At 41.9% G+C, this 20291-nt stretch overlaps 1 protein-coding gene across 2 annotated transcripts; it reads left to right on the top strand.

The window, feature by feature from the left end:
- On the top strand, positions 1 to 20283 carry cfap90 (cilia and flagella associated protein 90). Of its 2 annotated transcripts, none has more exons than XM_055659271.1 (3): positions 1 to 710; positions 9947 to 10063; positions 19918 to 20283. In XM_055659271.1, exons 1-3 carry the CDS (start codon positions 591 to 593, stop codon positions 20059 to 20061), a joined length of 381 nt encoding a protein of 126 aa, XP_055515246.1. In that variant the 5' UTR covers positions 1 to 590; the 3' UTR covers positions 20062 to 20283. The 2 variants fall into 2 exon arrangements, with proteins under 2 accessions (XP_055515246.1, XP_055515237.1); XM_055659262.1 differs by lacking the exon at positions 19918 to 20283 and adding an exon at positions 10906 to 12716.
- The last annotated feature ends 8 nt before the right edge of the window (positions 20284 to 20291 follow it).

Genomic DNA, 20291 nt, shown 5'->3' with positions numbered 1-20291 from the left:
TTCTCACCGCGTTTATTTCTCTTCCTTTGCACGAACATCGCTCCATGTGATAGACACAAACGCTGGAGTAACTCAGCGGGACACGCAGCATCTCTGGAGAGAAGGAATGGTTCGGGGGTCGAGACCCTTCTCCAGACTGGTCTGCAGTTCCTTCCTACACCCATGGCTCCATGGGCGATGATTGCAGCTGCAGACATTCCCTGCACCACCTCCACCTCCACTGCCGCGCACGTGTCGCGAGGTACCCGCAGGTGGGACGCCAGCTCACAATGGCCGCATTGTGACGGTGCTGGCGGCGGCGGCGGCGGATGGTCGCGCGCGGTGTACAGGGGCCGCGGCTGCTGCTGCCCGCTGCGGCTTTGATGCCCGGGAGGTGCAGGTGCAGGTGTAGGTGCCGCTGATAATGTGAGCGGCGCTGGGCGGCAGCAGTAACAACAGCAGTAGCAGCAGCAGCAGCAGCAAGCGCACACTGTGCCGAAGGAAACACACGCAACTCTGCAAGTGTGTGTACGCCGGTAACTTAGCAACGAGAGGACGCCGGAAACCCAGAGCCCACAGCCAGCATTTATCCATCCTGAAAACGGGAGGACATGACCGAAATCAGCAAACGACTGAGCAAGAACATACCGCTCTCCGCATTATCTGCCTTCAGCTTCATCCCGGAGAGGAGAGAGTCCAATGAGATCACGTACTTCGGTAATCAGAAAAAAGTGAGTGCTAATTCCATCCTATCACCTTTTCACGGAGTCTTCCATCTTCTTTCGTGTGTCGTGCACAGCCTAAAGTTGTTGGGCAACCCGAGTCTGAAGAAGGGTTTCGGCCCGAAACGTCGCCTTTTTCTTCGCCCCATATAGCAATGTTACAATATTTTGAGATTTAAAAATTCAAGTCTGTAATTTATCCCATCAGATAAAGCACAAAAAGAAGTTTAATTTGACACCTAATTCACTTTCATATCTCAAGTATTTAAAACGTTATGGCCATTTTCATACTCGGAAATTAGCATCTTGTTCCCTATTGATTTTCTATGGACATAACAGAAAAGCTGTGATCGTGTGCTGTCAAAAGGCCATAACCTTCCTAAAAATTAAGAGAACTGAATGAAATTTTCAGTTATCGTAGATTGAACCATTCTGAAACAAATATAAAATAATCTTACTTGGATGACCTGAAATTAAAACATATAATTAGTTAGTTACCCAAGTGTAGCTAATTTCTAACTTCAATTACTAGATCTAAACATCTATCCATTTCTTAATAAATGATTAACATATTTAAATAGCCCAAGTGTCCAAATAATATTCATAAATAATTCACAATAAAACATGCTTTTGAAATCTCATTTACATTAATTTATAGGCCAAATGGAAGGAATTTAGTGTTCAATTGCTGTAAATTAAAGTCCATTTTAAATCAGCTTTCCAGTGGGATCCTGTGAACGCGCTGGTTTAGAACGTTCACATTGCGGTGGATTTGTGCCCTCAAATGCCCAGAAAAATACTGCGGGATATAAAGAGCCCAAAATTAGCTACTCGCAATAGTAAACTTTGTATAAAGGGCTCTTAAGAAGCCCTTTTTAATGTAAAAATAAGCTACATACCTTCTGTATACAGCTCCATGCGGCCCTGTGGTAGCGTGAGGTCGCGGGTTTAGAGAGTGATTTTTAAACTATTATAACTATTATACAAGGCCATAAAAACTAATAATACCTTTTGCGACGGGGTCTTTCAGCGATTTTTCGTTAATGATTTACTAGGCTGAACATCTTCGATTGGAACAGCCTAGTGAAAATCGCGTTTTAAACCCGCCCCCCCTCTAAACGGCGCCAAAATCGCGCACACCCGCAGCGCCAGATTTTCAGCGACGCTTCAGGTAGGCTTAGCAACATACCTACTCCATAGATGCTGCTGCACCCGCTGAGTTTCTCCAGCAATTTTGTGTACCTTCGATCTTCCAGCATCTGCAGTTCCTTCTTGAACACTTGTTCTATTTGATCTTCCGTTTGTGCACGTCGAGTTGATGGCATTAGTCAAAACAGGGCAGACCACGTGAAGGTTGCAATCTTCCACCCCACGGTGTCCTCAAAATGCGGGGTTGGTCGGTTGCAGATGATAAATTGATAAGAATATACAGCATTGGGTTCTTGTGTAGAGTACCCAATTGATCCATCTACACCTCGATCGACCCCATTCTTGTTTTGAGGCTGCCAGAGGAAGTGCGTTACAATGGTTACTTGAAGCAGATATGGTACTGAATGGCATCAAATTGAATGGCATACGCCATGTTTCTGTATTGTATTTATGGAAATGATAGCTTCGCAGCCAGCACGGAGGTAATTTCAGCCCATCAACTCTGCCTGTCTCTGCCTGGACTTACGGGAACAACTGCCCAGGCTTACAGCCAGCACGGAGAAGCAGCGCTAACTCCACGGCTCCAGGCTGGTGTCCCGTCAGTTTTTACCGCTTGTGACCTTTGACAAATCCCATGATTCCTTGCGTTTTTCGGAATACCGAACTCGCTTATACCATGTGCTCTAATTTTGCCCACTAATCTCCTATGTGGGACCTTATCAAATGCATTCTGAAACACTACATCTACTGGCTCTCCCTTGTCCATTTTCCTAGTTACATCCTAAAAAAAATTCCAGAAGATTAGTCAAACATGATTTCCGCTAGGTAAATCCATGCTGACTCGGACCGATCCTGCTACTGCTATCCAAATGTGCCGGTATTTCATCTTTTATAATTGACCCCCCAACATCTTGGACTATTGCAACTCACTTCTCCTTGGCATCAGCTCCACCTACATCAACCGACTCCAACTGGTCCAGAACGCAGCCGCCCGACTCATCACCCATACCAAATCCTGGCATCACATCACTCCAGTCCTCAAACAACTTCACTGGCTTCCCATCTCCCACCGGATCACCTACAAAATCCTGATCCTCACCTACAAAGCCCTCCACCATCTGGCCCCCCCATATCTAGGTATGTTGCAAAACCTACCTGAATCATCGTTGAGAATCTGCCCCAGGCCGTGTGCGTGATTTTGGCGCTGTTTAGAGGGGGCGGGTTTAAAACGCGATTTTTACTAGGCTGTTCCAATCGAAAATGTTCAGCCTAGTAAATCATTAACGGAAAATCGCTGGAAGACCCCGTCGCAAAAGGTATTATTAGTTTTTATGGCCTTGTATAATAGTTATAGTAGTTTAAAAATCACTCTCTAAACCCGCGACCTCTCGCAGCCCCAGGGTTTTATAAAGCAAACAATTAAAGGTATGTACCTTATTTTTACATTAAAAGGGCCTTCTTAAGAACCCTTTATACAAAGTTTACTATTGCAAGTAGCTCATTTTGGGCTCTTTATATCCCGTAGTATTTTTCTGGGCATTTGAGGGCACAAATCCAGCGCAATGTGAACGTTCTAAACCAGCGCGTTCACAGGAACCCACTAGAAAGCCGATTTAAAATGGACTTTAATTTACAGCAATTGAACATTAAATTCCTTCCATTTGGCCTATAAATTAATGTCAATGAGATTTAAAAATCATGTTTTATTGTGAATTATTTGTGAATATTATTTGGACACTTAGGCTATTTAAAAATGTTAATCATTTATTAAGAAATGGATAGATATTTAGATCTAGTAATTGAAGTTTGAAATGATCTACAATTGGGTAACTAACTAATTATATGCTTTAATTTCAGGTCATTCAAGTAAGATTATTTTATATTTGTTTCAGAATGGTTCAATCTATGATAACTGAAAATTTCATTCAGTTCTCTTAATTTTTAAGAAGGTTAAACATAGAAACATAGAAATTGTGTGCAGGAGTAGGCCATTCGGCCCTTCGAGCCTGCACAGCCATTCAATATGATCATTGCTGATCATCCAACTCAGTATCCCGTACCTGCCTTCTCTCCATACCCCCTGATCCCCTTAGCCACAAGGGCCACATCTAAATCCCTCTTAAATATAAGGTTATGGGCTTTTGACTGTCCATGATCACAGCTTTTTTGTTATGTCCATAGAAAATCAATAGGGAACAAGATGCTAATTTCCGAGTATGAAAATGGCCATAACTTTTTTTATTACTTGAGATATGAAAGTGAATTAGGTGTCAAATTAAACTTATTTTTATGCTTTATCTGATGGGATAAATTGCAGACTTGATTTTTTAAATCTCAAAATTTTGTAACATTGCTACCATATCTCACTGACCTCATCTCCCTATCAACCCTCATGGTCCCTCAGATCCACATCAGCTGGTATCCTCTCCATCCACAAGTCCAACCTCCGCAGTTTTGGGGACAGAGCCTTCTCCAGGGCAGCTCCCAGGCTCTGGAACTCCCTCCCCCAACTGATCCGCAATTCCGTGCCCTCACCATCTTCCAGTCCCGCCTCAAGACCCATCTCTTCACCCCTGCCTATCCTTAGCCCCACGTGCCGTCCCTTTTCATCTGTGCATTAATTGCCTCATACTGTGTTTTGTATTGAATTCTGTATTTACTTTGTGTACTAGTCATGTCTCTACTATTTATTTCATTCCCCTTACATGTTTTTCCTCTACCTGCTAAATTTTTGTAAGTTGTCCTTGAGTCTTGAAAGGCGCCCATAAATAAAATTTATTATTATTATCATTATCTTCCCCACCACCGATGTCAGGCTAACTCGTCTATAATTCCGTTTTCTCTCTCCCCCCTTTCTTATAAAGTGGGATAACATTAGCTACCCTCCAATCCACAGGAACTGATCCTGGATCTATAGAACATTGGGAAATGATCACCAATGCGTTTATAATTTCTAGAGCCACTTCCTTAAGTGTCCTGGGAATGCAGACCACCAGGCCCTGGGGATTTATCTGCCTTCTGTCCCATCTCTCTACCCAACACCATTTCCTGCCTAATGTGAATTTCCTTCAGTTCCTTTGTCACCCCAGATCCTCTGGCCACTAGTACATCAGGGAGATTGTTTGTGTCCTCCTTAGTGAAGACGGAGTAGTGAAGACAAAGTACCTGTTCAACTTGACTCCCATTTCCTTGTTCCCCATAATAAATTCAACTTTTTCAGTCTTCAAGGGTCCAGCTTTGGTCTTAACTCATTTTTTCCTCTTCACAAACCTAAAGAAGCTTTTACTATCCTCCTTTATATTCTTGGCTAGCTTACCTTCGTACCTTATCTTTTCTCCCCGTGTTGCCTTTTTAGTTATCTTCTGTTGAGCTTTAAAAGTTGCCCAATCCTTTGGCTTCCCGCTCATCTTTGCTATGTTATACCTCCTTTATTTTTATACTGTCCCTGACTTCCCTTGTCAGCCACAGTCGCCCCTTAATCCCTTTGGAATCTTTCTTCCTCTTTAGAATTAACTGATCTTTTGTATTGTTCCCAGAAATACCTGCCATTGTTGCTCGACTGTCATCCCTGCTAGGGTATCTTTCCAGTCAACTTTGGCCAGCTCCTCCCTCCTGGCTGCATAGTTCTCTTTGTTCAACTGTAATACTGACACCTGCGATTTACCTTTCTCCCTGTCAAATTGTAGATTAAAACGTAATCATATTATGGTCACTACCTCCTAATGGCTCCTTTACCTCGAGTTCCCTTAACAAATCCGGCTCATTACACAACACTAAATATAGAATTGCCTTCTCCCTGGTAGGCTCCAGTACAAGCTGCTCTAAGAATCCATCACGGAGGCACTCCACAAACTTCCTTTATTGGGTCCAGTACCAACCTCAAACACAGAGCATAGAACAGCAGGCCCTTCTGTCCACCATGTCTGTGCCGGCCATGATGCTTATTTAAACAAATCCCATTGCATGCACATGGTCTACATCTGCCCACCCCAGGCCTGTGCATATGCTTGTCCAGATGCCTTTTAGATGATCCTATAATTATTTGCTTCCACCACCTCCCTACATTTCAGGCACCTACCACTCTCTGCGCAAGAAGTCCTACCTTACAAATCTCAATTAAACTTTCAAATATCCACCTTAAATCTATGCACTCAAGTATTTGATAGTTCCACTATGTTAAATCAAGTGCATCTACCCATTATATGCCTCCCATACTTTTTATATATCCACATAACCAAAGTTCCTGACCTGAATCATTTTAGTAAATTTATTTTGCATCCTCTTCAAAACCACCATACCTTTCTTAAAATATGATGTTCCTGCTGGAAACATTGGTCCAGTTGTGGTTGAACTAGTATTTTATGAAGATTCATCATGGCTTCCTTGTGTTTTGTATTGTCTGTATTTATAGTCAATAGTGTTTCCCAGATATGTCCCAGATAGGACAATGACATTCTTGCTTGCTGCAGCACAACACAATATGTAAACATAGTACATAATGGGAGATAAAAAAGTTCAGTGTGTATATGTACACATGCACACATACTCAATAAATAAACAAATATAGTGCAATGTTAAGGATCTGATGTGGCTTCTTGACCACTTCCTCAACATGCCTGCCATCAGTGACAATGATGAATCGGCGTACAGGATGGAGGTGGAGCTGCTCACAGGTTGGTGCAAATCCCACAACCTCATTCTTAACGTGGGTAAAACTAAGGAGATGGTGGTTGACTTCAGGAGGGCGGGGAAACAACACCATACACCTCTGCACATCGACGGAGCTGATGTGGAAAGGGTCAGCAGCGTGAAGTTCCTAGGACTACATCTGTCTGATGACCTGACGTCCACGGCCAACACAACAGCACTGGTCAAGAGAGCCCAGCAGCGACTACACCCTCTCCGAAGACTACGTAAAGCAGGTCTCCCCACTACACACCTACGGACTTTTTATAGGGGGACTGTCGAGAGCACATTAACCTACGGCATCACTTCCTGGTTCGGGAGCTGCAAGGCGTACGAACGGCACCAACTAGACAGGATTGTGAAGACCGCCAGCAGGATTATTGGTGCTCCACTCCCCTTCCTGCTGGACATATACAGGAAGAGATGTATCAGCAGAGCCATCTCCATCATCAAAGACCCCTACCACCCATCGCATGACATTTTCTCCATCCTGCCATCTGGGAAGAGGTACAGGAGCATTAGCTGCAAAACCAGCAGGATGCTCCTCAGCTTCTTCCCACAGGCTATAAGACTGCTAAATGGACTTTGCCCCCTGCCAAGTATCGCGCACAAACCCCCCTACCTGGACACACTGCAGCAGAGCCACTGTTGTGCCGCTGCCGATCGGAACGCCTGTTGAATGTTTAGTAGAGTGTTAAATTTGTTCATGATATATGTATTTTTTATTTATTTTTATTTTTAATGCACACTGAATGGACACTGGTTGAGCAACTTTTTTTGTTTCCTCTGGGTATGTGAATACTCAGGAAATGACAATAAAGATATACAATACAATTTTGAAAAAAAAAGAATGCTGCACATGCATTCCTAATCTCTGTTTATGTACAATTTTTAAAATTATACTTTCTAGATTATATTGACTTTCTCACTGACATGCAACACTTCATATTATTAATCATTTTATAACTTGTCATGTATCTGTCCATTCCACCGGCCTCTTTGTATCTACCGCTAGTTGACTGCTTTCCACCTCACAGTTCACAACACTTTTGAGTTTTGCGCGATCCTTGTGATTTGAAATTGTGCTCAGCGGACGTCCAAATCATTAATAAACCATAAAAAGACAGTCCTGGTACCCCCTCGGGAACCTATCTGTACATTTCCATTCGTTAAACAAGCTTCTTCTACTCTGTTTCCTATTATATAGTCAGTAATCTATCCTTGCTGCTCCAGTCCCTTTTTAATTCAGTCATGGTGTAGCACCTTTTCAAATAGCTTTTAGTACATCAGCGACACTCACAGTTACTGCGTCAAAAAAACTCTATCAAGTTAGTGAGACATAAAATTTTGGTCCTTAGAGATTCATCATGGAAACAGACTCATCGGCTCCGAGTCATGCTGACCAGTGATCACCCTGTACACTAGCACTATCCTATACACTAGAGACAATTTGCAATTTACCAAAGCCAATTAACCTACAACTCTGCCCATCGTTGGAGTGGGGGAGGAAAGTGGAGCATCGGAGACAACCCAAGCAGTCACAGCTCCCATGGACAGGATCAAACCCTGGTCTCTGGCACTGTTAGGCAGCAACTTTACTGCTGTGCTGCCCAAAATTGTATTTTTCTAATCAATCTGCAGCTGCCCAATTGACTGCTCGTTCTATCCCTGGTTATTGTTCTTGAATGATCCCTTGACTTAAAGGAATTAGTCTGTAATTATCAGTTTACCTCTGTTCATTTTTAATTAAACAGGATAACATTTACATATTTTAATCTCTTGGAGACCATACCTAAATCTATATATGTTTGAAAACTGTGCCTAGAACCTATGGAATTTCCTCTTAGTTTTCCTGGCAAAAGAGGATATATACCATCAGGATTAGGTGATTTGTTCTCTTTAGAGTCGTACAGTATGGAAGCAGGTGCTTCAGCCCAACTTGCCCCACACCAACCAACATGCTCCATCTACATTAATCCCACTTGCCAGCGTTTGGCCCATATCCCTCTAAACCTATCTTATCCATGTACCTGTATTAATGTTTCTTGAACATTGCAATACTACCTACCTCAACTACTCCTCCAGTAGCTTGTTCCATACACTCACCATCCTTTGTGTAAACAAATGTTACCTGTTGAGTTCCGATTGAATCTTTCCCCCCTCACTTTAAACCTATGCTCTCTGGTTCACGATTCCCCTACTCTGGGCAAAAGACTGTGTGTTTACCCGATCTGTTCCTCTCATGATTTTGTACACCTTTATAAGATCACCCCCTCATCCTCTCGTGCTCCAAGGACTCCACCTACTTTAATGTTATCTGCAAACTTGCTAATCATTGTTAAAACATTGTCATCCAAATCATTGATATAGATGACAAACAGCAATGGGCCCAGCACTGAACCCTGAGACACACCACTAGTCACAGGCCCCCAGTCTGAAAAACATCCTTCTACCATCACCCTCTATTTCCTTCCATGAAGCCAATTTTCTATCCATTCAGCTATCTATCCTTGGATCCCATGCGATCTAACTTTCCAGAGCAGTCTATCACGCGGAAACCTGTTGGATGCCTTGTTAATAAAAGTTAAAGAAGCCTTGCTTCTTATTTTTAGTCCAACAAAATCTCAAATATATCTTTCTTTATTGAAACTCCACCATTCATTCCATACTCCTGCCTATGCATGATTTTTAGTTGATCATAGCTAGTCCCAAGGTGAACCTGCATGGATGTAGTTCAATGTGTGGACATAGTACTTTCCAATGAATTGCAATTTTTTAACTTCTGTAATGCTGCCTTTGTCATGAACTGCGCTGCCTTCCTACACCACGTCAGAGATAATAAGTTGAGAGTCCATCACGTTGCTGTGGATTTGGAGTCATATTGGCCATGCTGGAAAAGAGTTCTTCCCGAAAAATATAGGAGTGAAATAAACAGTTTATACAACAATCAGTTGTTTGGTGCCACTCTAACAGGGTTTTTAATTTATTTATAATTATTTATATAATCAATTGAATTTGACTTCCCCAGCTGTGATAGTGGGATTTAATCTGTGTTAAGAGATCATTAATCCTGGTTTCTGAATTACAAGATTATTAATCAAATAATCAGCACATTGTATCGCTGAATTTGATTAAACATCTAGGTAAAAAGTGCACTGTTCAGCTGCACTTTTGGTGAATTTACAATGAAAGAACAGTAGAAACTTCAATCAAATTCCAGGCCACACATAAACAGTTTACAGCGGAAGAGAAAGATTTGTAAGAAATCAAGAAGTTACTTTGCATTTTCCATGATAAGCATGATCGAGCTATGTAATGATATTTACATACTAAAATGAAGTGCTTCTATTCTATATATAAGACTGAACAAGTACTTGTATAGTTGTTAAAGTGTCTTGTTTTCCTTTTAGGAAGTATCCATGCTGCTTTATGATCGGGTTTTTCAAGTGCAACAAGGATATAATAACAAAATTCATCGTGACGATCGAGAAAACAGCGGGAGCCAAGGACTTCATGTGAATGCGGAGGTATGTTATAACTTTTCTCTATTAAAAATGACACCACCATTTTCCTGTTATTGAATTATTATGCAAATTACTATCATTGTACTAACAGGCACGCTCGCTTTTTAAATGATGGGCGCCAAGAAGGAATGTTCTAAATATGAAACCTTTTACCGTTTTTAAATATATTCTGGTAAATTACTTTTTACAGATTTACCATCAAGCACCCATCTAAGCAAATCCCATGATCCCCAAGTGCTCACCTGGATACATTTAAAAATGGTGAGAGGCTCTGTCATCACCACCCTATTTTGCCGCGTGTTTCAGATTCCATCCACTCTGATGGGAAAAAAAATCATCAGATTTCCTTCAACACTTTACTTAATCCATGCCCTTCAGCTTAAAAGACCTCTGTTATGCAGAAAAAAATCCTTACCATCATATTTATCACATCAGCAACAACAGTTAACACAGAGAAATGCTCACCATTAATGGTTCTTTCATGATTAACATCAAGTTAAATGGCTTGCAATGGATTTACCAAATTCTTGCTAAATATTTTCCTTTTATTGTCTTCAAAATCAGGTAAGTGAGAGCATGCTGTAACCACTTTCCCATCTCAATCTGATTCTCCAACTTGTGCCTTGTTTGTTGAAGAGATGTATAATCTTTTGAATAAAGTAAAAATAATGATTTTACTAAGACAACAGCGGGAATTGCACAATAAATTAATGTTTATGAATAAATAAAAATTTAAATTGAAGCTTTTGGGAGAAAAATGTGAAATATGTTTATTTAGTTTAATAGATCTATTATAAGCATTTTTGCTTTGGATCCTTCAGCATCATTGTTCATATATCTTACAGGAGAAATTACGAATAGTTCCAGTCATAACATCATCATTCTACGGTAAACGCCCCCAACTTGAGCCAACAAATCGGAATTTTGTCAGAGTTGCCCATGTGCAAGCAGAATTTTACAGAAGAAATGGCATTACTAACTATTTGGAAGAGAGAATGAAAATAGATAGGAATAACATGTAATTATTACTTCAATACCGCTGGAATTTGAAATAAATGAACATTTCCCTTTTTTATTGAAGAGAATTCTTAATTTAAAACTGGAACTTCTTCAAGCTTGATTGGGAATGTTGTTCATGCATGTTAACTATATCTGGCCATGGTGAAGACTATTTGATACACTTATCCATCAATACATCTATGAGAAACTAGTCCCCTTTGGTTTTTTGCACTGAATACTGATACTATTAGAAATCACAGAAGTCTCTTTAAAGCTGAGTGCTACCTTTTGCATCATGATTCCAACTCATTGAGTTCCAGTGCTTTCATTTGAATCTTGATTAATAGATTTGTAAATTGAAGGAATTTGAAAAGAGAAATTGTACGTGGGTTGCTAGGAATGAATTATGAAAGGTTTTGCTGTTGTTAATTTTTGAAATTTGAGCTGAAGCATGAACCATTATGACATTTTGAACCTAATAAGCAATTAGTCGGAGGCAGAGTTGACTTGTGAGTTATGTTTCAGTGATTGTACCTCGCCTCTGTGTTCAAATTCCACTTCAGAGACTTCAAAGTTCAACAGTACCACACTCCTTCCATGCTATACAGATAACAACGTATTAGAATAAATATTTGAGTCTGAACATAAAACATCAAATGGTAGTCTGTTCTTTTGAAGACAGGTGATTTTTTTTTTACCTGTCAATTGCCTTGCGTCTTGGTAGACTGTGCCAACACATGGTGACTTTCCTCAAGCATGTCTCTCTTCAACGAGGATTCATGAAATCCGAGTTTCATACCTTTGTAGTCAAGGCTGTCGTGCAGTCTCCTCTTGATTCTAAGTAAATTATTTAAAAACTTTTGCTATTCTGAATTTGTGGTTATGAGTCATCTAGTTTCACATTTTTATATACTAAGAGACATGGCAGTCACTTTCTTGGAATATGGAACAAACAATCTTAGTGATTTTAGACCTTATTTATTCTCAAGGTTACTGATGATATTGACTTGCAGGATAAAGGCTATGAGCTAATAGGTATACTCTACTATTGAAGAGATGGTGAATTGTTGCTTTAGTTTATGTGAAGCTGTACTCCCATGAATTATGTTGCCCATGGATGCAATTCCTCAGCAAGGCAAATCCAGTCACAGTAACACGAACAACATTGAATATAAGAGAGTCTGAAGAAGGCTCCTCGTCTCAAAATGTCATCTATCCATGTCCTCTAGATATGCTACATGACCTGCTGAATTATTCCAGCACTTTGTGTCTTTCGTGATTTAAGAGATTTTGCTAATCCCACAAACTATTCTCATTATAAAATCAAGAAGGAAGATTTTTTTAAATCTCAACCTACTTGCATTGAAACCGATGCGATAATAGAACCAAAACATATTTTTTTGCTGGATGTTCTCACCTTTGCCCACCTACTAGGAAGTGAAGGGGATAATTGGGACATTGAAAAAATGAGACGTGGAAAGAATATTTGAAAGATTGAGAGCTGAATATTTGACAAGAATGTGAAGTGCACAAATAGAAATTATTGCTGGTTAGCGATGATAAAATTGCTAACACTAATTTGTGACAGTGATCTCAAGATTTTGTTTTAGATTTTTAAGAATTAATGTATATTTGATATTATTGAATAAATATATATGACAAATTTGTTTCGACATTTTTCATACCTGATGTGGTCTGTTTCTTGCACTTGATTATTAACCTTCAACTAGACCAGGTGCGGACCCTTGGGCCCGTCCCCAAGGTAATATTCCACCACTGACCCATAGCCCCCAACTCTGCAGGTGCGACTGACTGTTGTGACGCGAGTTACGACCATCCCTCCTCCAACTGAGCAGGTGTGGCCCGCAAGTGGGAGCGCGACTGCCAAGTTTTTAAAGTTCAAATGACCCTCCTCCATTATCCACCCTCCACCCTCCTCTGCTTCGTCCCCTCACCACCTCGCTCCTCTCCTCCCTCTTCCCCCTCCCCTCCTCGCCATCCCTCTTCTTACCCCTATGCTCCATTCCCTCTCTTCCCCAGTACTCCCTCCCCCTCCTCTTCACCCTCTTTCCCCTCTCCTCCTCCCCCACTCCCTCCCTCTCCTTTACCCTACCCTCAGACACTCCCTCCCTCCATCACCCCTCCCCCCTCTCCCTCTATCACCCTGCTCCCCCACTACTCACCTCACCCCTATCGCACCCCCCACTCTCCTCACCTGCACTGTCCTCCTCTCCCTCACTCCCTACCTCCCCCACTCCCTCTATTCCCCCTCCTCCCCTACACTCCCTCCCCCACTTTCCCCTCCCTCTCCCTCCCCCCCTCCCTCTCCCTCTATCTCCCTGCTCCCCACTCCTCACCTCTCCCCAATGCCACCCCCACACAATGAAAACGGTGATGATTTTTTTAAATGAAATCTCCCCTTATCCCAACCCCCACAATGAAATTTGCGATGTTTAAAAAAAATATGAAATTCTCAATGAAAACCGCGTTTTTTCTTTAAAATAACCTAAATACAATGCTAGCTGTTAATTAAAACGGGGTTTCTTTTAGATTCAATGTTTTGTAAAGTATATTTTTGTAAAGTATAAAATGTGAATAACTTGTAAAATTTACCAGCAATCTGAACGAAACTTGGCTATTGCACACAATGGTGAGTGAGGTGGGCCAGAATTGTGGCCCTATCGTATACCGTTTTTGCTGTGGTTTGGGAAATCACTCCTACGCATGCAAACAAACAAACAAATAAACAAACACGATGAGTGTTTTAGTAATATCTTCTATCTATCTTCTAAATATTACTAAAACTCTCATCTTGACCACTTCCTGTCTGCATTGTAATTAAATTTGTGCAAAAACAATCCCACATAGCACTATGATTTTTCGCCAACTTACTCACCATTCTCCTCTGCTGTAAGTCAAATAAGTTTTGTTCCGATCGGTGAATTAGTACAAAAGTTATGAATGTTTTCAAGGTTCCCCCCTCCCCACACCCCCCCCCCCCCACAGTCACCCCCCTCCCCCAAAACCTCCTTCCCACACCCCCCTATCCACACCTCCCTCCCCCACCCCTCACCCACACCCACATTCCCACACCCCAGTCCCCCCACACCACACCCCCTCCCCCAACCCCCCTCACCATCCCCCCACACACCCCACCCCGCACCTCCCTCCCCAGCATCCCCTCCCCCCCACGCCCTCCCCCCATCCCCCCCCTCCCCAACCTCCTCACCCCCCCTCCTCAACCCTCCCACACCCCCCCCCCCCCCCCCCCCCCCCCCCCCCCCCACCCCCCCCCCACACCCCCCACACCCCCCCCCCCCACGACCCCCTCCCCCCTCATCCACCTCCCCACACCTCCTCCCCAACCCCTCCTCCCCAACCCCCCCTCCCACACCCCCCTCCCCAAACCCTATCCACACCCCCCCCCCCCCCCCCCCCTCCCCCATATCCTCCCCCCCACACCCCTCCCCAACCCTCCTCCACACACCCTCGCACACAGAGCGTTAAAGCAATTAAAACATTTATTCATTACTTGGTCGAAATAATCACAAATGACTGCAGAGGAAAGCCATTCGTGCGAGTTTCCTTGGGCCATGTCAATCATAGAATATCACTCTTTTCGGGATCTTGAACACATCCTTAATATACTCTCAAAGCAGCACCATTTCAGCGCACATTTTTATGTATAGGTTGGAGGTTTCTAGGTTGGAGATTTCACTATCACTCCAGAAATAAATACATTTTGGAGCGCAGATGTAAGACCAGATGGCATCAAAAAACAATTAATTAGGTGTGAGTTGTTCTGTTACATCAGGAAATCCAATGTAACAAACAAAAAGATTATTTATCATGTGCAAAATAACTGCTAGAGTCTAGAAACATTTACAAAGTGAATTCCAGTCAGCTCATTACATTTACTGCAAGAATTTATAATTTTTACAACCATGGATCATTAATTTTATTGAGAGTTCACATGTTTTACTAGAAAACCCCCCTATTGGATGTACTAGTTGATGCATTCTAACATCTTAACACAATATGTGGATGGGTTGGAAGATTGCAACCTTCACACGGTCTGCCCTGTTTCGACAAAAGCAATCAACCCGTTGTGCAGAATCAAATAAGATCAAACAGAACAAGTTGTCCTACAACGTTAGGCTGTGCACGCCATACGCAAGAAGAAGAATTGGTGGTTAAAGCAAACAGGGAAAGTTAGCTAAGATTCCCTAATTATAAGAATTTACAGCATAGAACCCATTTCATTCATCACTTTTAAGCCCAGCAAAAGGAAAGTTTCAAACTCTTTCAATTTCCATCTCCGAGTCTACAATCTGTGGGGGAATGGAGGAAAATGGTTATAATCATAGTGTGCTGTGGATAGAAAAGGTAGTCTTACCATGCATCGCCGACTCATAATCACCGACTCATAATCACTGATTAAAATGTTCCACGATCAGATACAGATATGAGTAGGGAGACACAAAATGTCGGAGTAACTCAGCCCGGACAAGCAGCATCTCTGGAAAGAAGGATTGGGTGATGTTTCGGATTGAGTGGGCGGGACAAAGACAGAATGTAGTAGGTAAGACTGGTGGGAGAACTAGGAAAGGGGAGGAGATAGAGAGGAAAAGCAAGGGCTATTTGAAGTTAGAGAAGTCAATGTTCATACTGCTGGGGTGTAAACTACCCAGGTGAAATATGAGATGCTGTTCCTCCAATTTGCACTGGGCCTTACTTTCATTTTGGGGAAGGGAGGTGTGGCCAGTAGTGGGATCATGTTGGAGGAACAGCACTGTAAATAGTCCAACCTCACACAGGTTGAAAAGAAGCATCTTTATTATTCAGGTCATTAACTACTAAGCAGGTCATCACACGTTCACACTGCTACTCTAACTAGTAGACAGTGGGCAGGATCTTATACTATGAATGTTATAATTAGGCGGGGTTATAATTACTAAGCATTCTGATTGGCTAACATGCTATAGCCAATCTACAAGCACCTCATATTTTGCTTGGGTAGTTTACACCCCAACGGTATGAACATTGGCTTCTCTAACTTCAAATAGCTCTTGCTTTCCCTCTCTCTCCATCCCCTCCCCCTTCGCAGTTCTCCCACCAGTCTTACTGTCTCCAACTACATTCTATCTTTTACCCGCCCACTCTCCTGACATCAGTCTGAAGAAGGGTCTCGACCCGAAATGTCACCCATTCCATCTCTCCAGAGATGCTGCCTGTCAGGCTGAGTTACTTCAGTATTTTGAGTCGATTTAAGCCAGCATCTACAGTTCTACTCATTTCTGAATAGAGATGAGCAGAAGGGACTCGGCATTTGCAAGAGCCTGCGCGGAAGTAGTATTTATCAGGATCAAAGATAGACACAAAAATATGGAGTAACTCAGCGGGACAGGCAGCATCTCTGGAGAGAAGGAATGGGTGATGTTTCGGATCGAGACCCTTATCAGGATCAAGGTCTGTGAATATATTTCAGCTGCGATTATGCTCTTCCTTATATATATATATAAAGAAAAACAGACAAATAAATAGATAACAGTGCAAAAATAATGTCCCCGTGTATATAGTTCAGAACCAATTTGGAGGTTGTAGTGTTGAATAGCCATGGTTGTAGGGAAGATGCTGCTCCTGAACTTGGATGTTACATTTTTCAGGCTCCTGTACCTTCTTCCTGATGACAGGAGTGCAATGCGAGTGTGGCCAGGGTGGTGTGGGTCTCTGATGCCCTGTCTGCCTCATGATGTTGAGGCAGCAACTGTTGTAAATCCCTTCAATGGTGGGGAGCTCAATACCTGTGATGGACTGGGCAGTCTTCGCCACTTTTTGCAATCTTCGTTTCTGGGTGTTCGAATTGCCGAACCAGCAACTAGTCAATATACCTTACACCTGTAGATGTTCAAGAGCGTAATCGTTGATGAATCTCCTGAATCATCTAAGGAAGTAGAGGTATTGATGGGATTTCTTTATGATTGCATCAGTATGCTGTGTTCAGGACACATCTTCAGACATGTGAATTTGAAGATATTGACTCTCTCCGCCACCATCCCGTTGATATGTGCCAGTTCCCCATAGCCCATAACTCCCTTGTAAACATCTCGATATTCACCCTGTTATGTCCCCTCAGGATTTTTTTCAATCTTCTGAACACCACTGAACACTAACTTCTTTGCTCACTTTTTATCTTCCTCCCTTCTTGAACAATTGTGATTTTCCAATCTGCTGCTACCTTCCCGTAACTTGGAATTTTGAAAAACTTCAACCAATGGCTCCATCACATCTGCTGCCACTTCCTTCAGGTGGAGGCCAGTGGGTCCCAGTGACTAACCCACCTTCAGCCCCTTTTCCAATATATTGTCCCAGTGATAGTGATGGAACATCAAACAGTACAGCAGGTCCTTTGGCCCACAATGTCTGTGCAGAACATGATGCCAAGACCAACAATTATCTGCCTGCACATAATCCATATCCCTCCATTCCCCACATATCAATATGTCTACCCAGAAGTCTCTTAAATACCACTATTGTATCTGCCTCAAACACTCCTGCGCAGCGCGTTCCAGGATTCTTATAATGTTTCCATACCATTTGAAACTAACGCATCAGATATCTTTGGATATTTGCAATTCCCTTCACTATAAAGACTGAAGCAAAGTATTGAGTTAATTTGTTGTAACACAAAACTGCAGATGTTGGTTGACCAAAGATAGACACAAAATGCTTGACCGGTCATGCAACCTTTCCTAAGAATATGGATATATAATGTTTCCCGTTGGAACCCTTCTTCAGACTGATTTAATTTGTTTGATCTAGGTCTTGATGAAACTATTGATATACGACTTTAACCTCTATAGTTGCTGCTTGACCTGCTGAGTTCTTTCATTGGACCAGATTCCAGCACCTGCAATCTCTTTTGTGTTCATTAATTTGACTTAACAGCCATTTCCTTGTTTTTCATTATTAATTACCAGGTTTGCTTCCCAGTGGTCCTCCATACTGTGTTTATATATTCACACAAGACCTTGTTGTTTGTTTGACTTGCTTTATCATGTAATCAATGTTCTCTCTCATTGCCATTTTAGTCACCCACTTGTGGATGTTGTAACATTCCCAGTCCTTTATTCCACTTTTAATCCTTGCCACCTTTTGATGTATCGAATGTAGCCGTGGAATTGCCCTGGCAACTAATCCTTGGTCTGCTAAGCCTTACTTACTCATCAATAATCTGCTCAATGAAGCTCAATTTAGGCATCACCAGGACCGTATGATTCAAACTCTCATCAGTCTAAACATAGATCAGAAAGCTGAATTCCAGAGATAAGGTGAACGTGTCTGCCTTAACATCAAGGTTTAGTTGGAGTCAGACCTTGTGGGATCGAAGATGGTTGTGAAAATGGGAAGTCAATCATTCCAGCCTGGATCCTGCTGCTGCATGGCTAATGCCCTTGCCTAACCATCTTCAGCTGATTCATCAATAACTCCATCACAAGGTCAGAAGTAGAGACATTTGCTTATGATTGTACAATATTCAATTCCATTTACAACGTCAGCAAGTGAAGCAACCCATGCTTGTGTTTGACAAGGCCAACAAAACTGGTGGTAGCTGGTACTGTTGCTGTTTTAAAACTCTAGTGGCCGGGTTCATTCCTAATCTCCAGTGATTTGGAATTTGCACATTGTCACGTGTCTTAACCCATAAATCAAAGCCATGCAGATTGATAGGTTGTAAGTTGTTCCATGAATATAGGTGCATTTTCGAAGGTGGAAGGTACATGGAGAGAATAACTGGAATTTGGATGTGAGAGTTAATAGTTGCTGTGGATTTAGTGCGTGAGGGTCTGCTTATGTACTATGGCTCTACAGTAACATCCCAAACTGAGAAATGCCAAGTATTTTTTATGCTAAAAAAACAGCAAGGCAATGACCATCTCCAACAAGAGCGAGTCTATCCATGATGTACCTTTGATATTTAGTGGTATCACCATTGCCAAGTCTCTGATCATCAACATCCTGGGAGGGTCACAATTCAATAGAAACTCTCCTGAGCCCTTTGTATAGCTATGTGGCTGCCGGAGCAGGTCAGAAGTTGGGTACCTTGCAGAGATTGACAGACTAGAGTCTTCACATAATAAGTAAGGCAAGTATTGAATTACATATCCCTATTTGCCAGACAGATGCAACTACAAAGACAGTCAAGAATCTGAACTTCATCCAGCACAAAGTAGCCAGCCATTCATAACCCTGAACAGCTATTCCCTCCATCTCTGGTGCATCCGGCTGTATTATGTACTATCTGCAAAATGCCATTACAGTCACTCTCCCAGGCTACTCCAACAAACTTTTTGTACCAAGGTCAAATGCAGAGAGCACAAGGAAGCACAAGGGCAGGTGTCACTGCCACATGCAGGTTTTATTCCAAGTTGCACACCATTTGGACTTGCAAAAATATTGCTGTTCCTTCATCCTTGCTGTGTCCTTGAGCCTCCTGACCAAAAACATTTGGGAATACCTTAATCAGAAGGATTAATGGTGCTCAAAGGTGCTTCTCCTCCAAATTCTCAAGGACAATTAGGGCTAGGCAATGTTTTGGTGTTGCTGTGATGTCGAGATCCCAAATAAAGCCAAAAAACTGAGGAATATAAACTTTGCCAGCTGAGAAATGTGCAAGTAATTTTAGTAGTTCTTAATTATGTATGATTTTCAGAGATAATTAAAATCTATAATGCTATAAAAATGTAAACTAACAATGTAATTAAAACACAAACGTGTATATGCATATAAATATAACGAATTATCTAAGAAAAATAAATTAAATGTAACATTTTACCTCTGTGCCTCCTAATCCATAGGTCTACAATCCTCATTTGGTCATTTTGTTGAAGGCGCCTCAGAATCTGAGAGGCGATTTCCCCAGGATTATGCCAGTAAACCTCTGCAATACGGAACTCTACTACAGGAATTCATGGGATTTGTTGACCAGCAATTTACTATGACTCTCTCCCTAGCATCACGTCCTGTACAGTGTGCCTTGCATTGAGATCAGGATCTGATTCCAGCTTCATCGAACAATTAGGTTAGCAGTTCCTCTCTATCAGTTCTTCAAATGTAGGATATGGATGCAAGGACAATTCGCACCCAGATTGAAATGGTGAGCAGATTTTGAAAAAATGTTAATTAGTAATGAAAAAGCTGAGCACTGGTGGTAGAAGCCGCAGTCTATATA

Source organism: Leucoraja erinacea, chromosome 2 (genome assembly GCF_028641065.1).
Source record: "Leucoraja erinacea ecotype New England chromosome 2, Leri_hhj_1, whole genome shotgun sequence".
Classification (NCBI taxonomy): domain Eukaryota; kingdom Metazoa; phylum Chordata; class Chondrichthyes; order Rajiformes; family Rajidae; genus Leucoraja; species Leucoraja erinaceus.
The sequence above is the reverse complement of the archived record's forward strand: the minus strand, read 5'-3'. Positions and strand labels throughout refer to the sequence as shown.

Excerpts from the sequence above, each read along its gene's own strand:
- cfap90 (XM_055659262.1), top strand. The coding sequence starts at position 591 with ATGACCGAAATCAGCAAACGACTGAGCAAGAACATACCGCTCTCCGCA. Across the intron at positions 711-9,946 it reads ACTTCGGTAATCAGAAAAAA|GAAGTATCCATGCTGCTTTA; the intron begins GTGAGTGCTAAT and ends TTTTCCTTTTAG. Across the intron at positions 10,064-10,905 it reads GACTTCATGTGAATGCGGAG|GAGAAATTACGAATAGTTCC; the intron begins GTATGTTATAAC and ends TATATCTTACAG.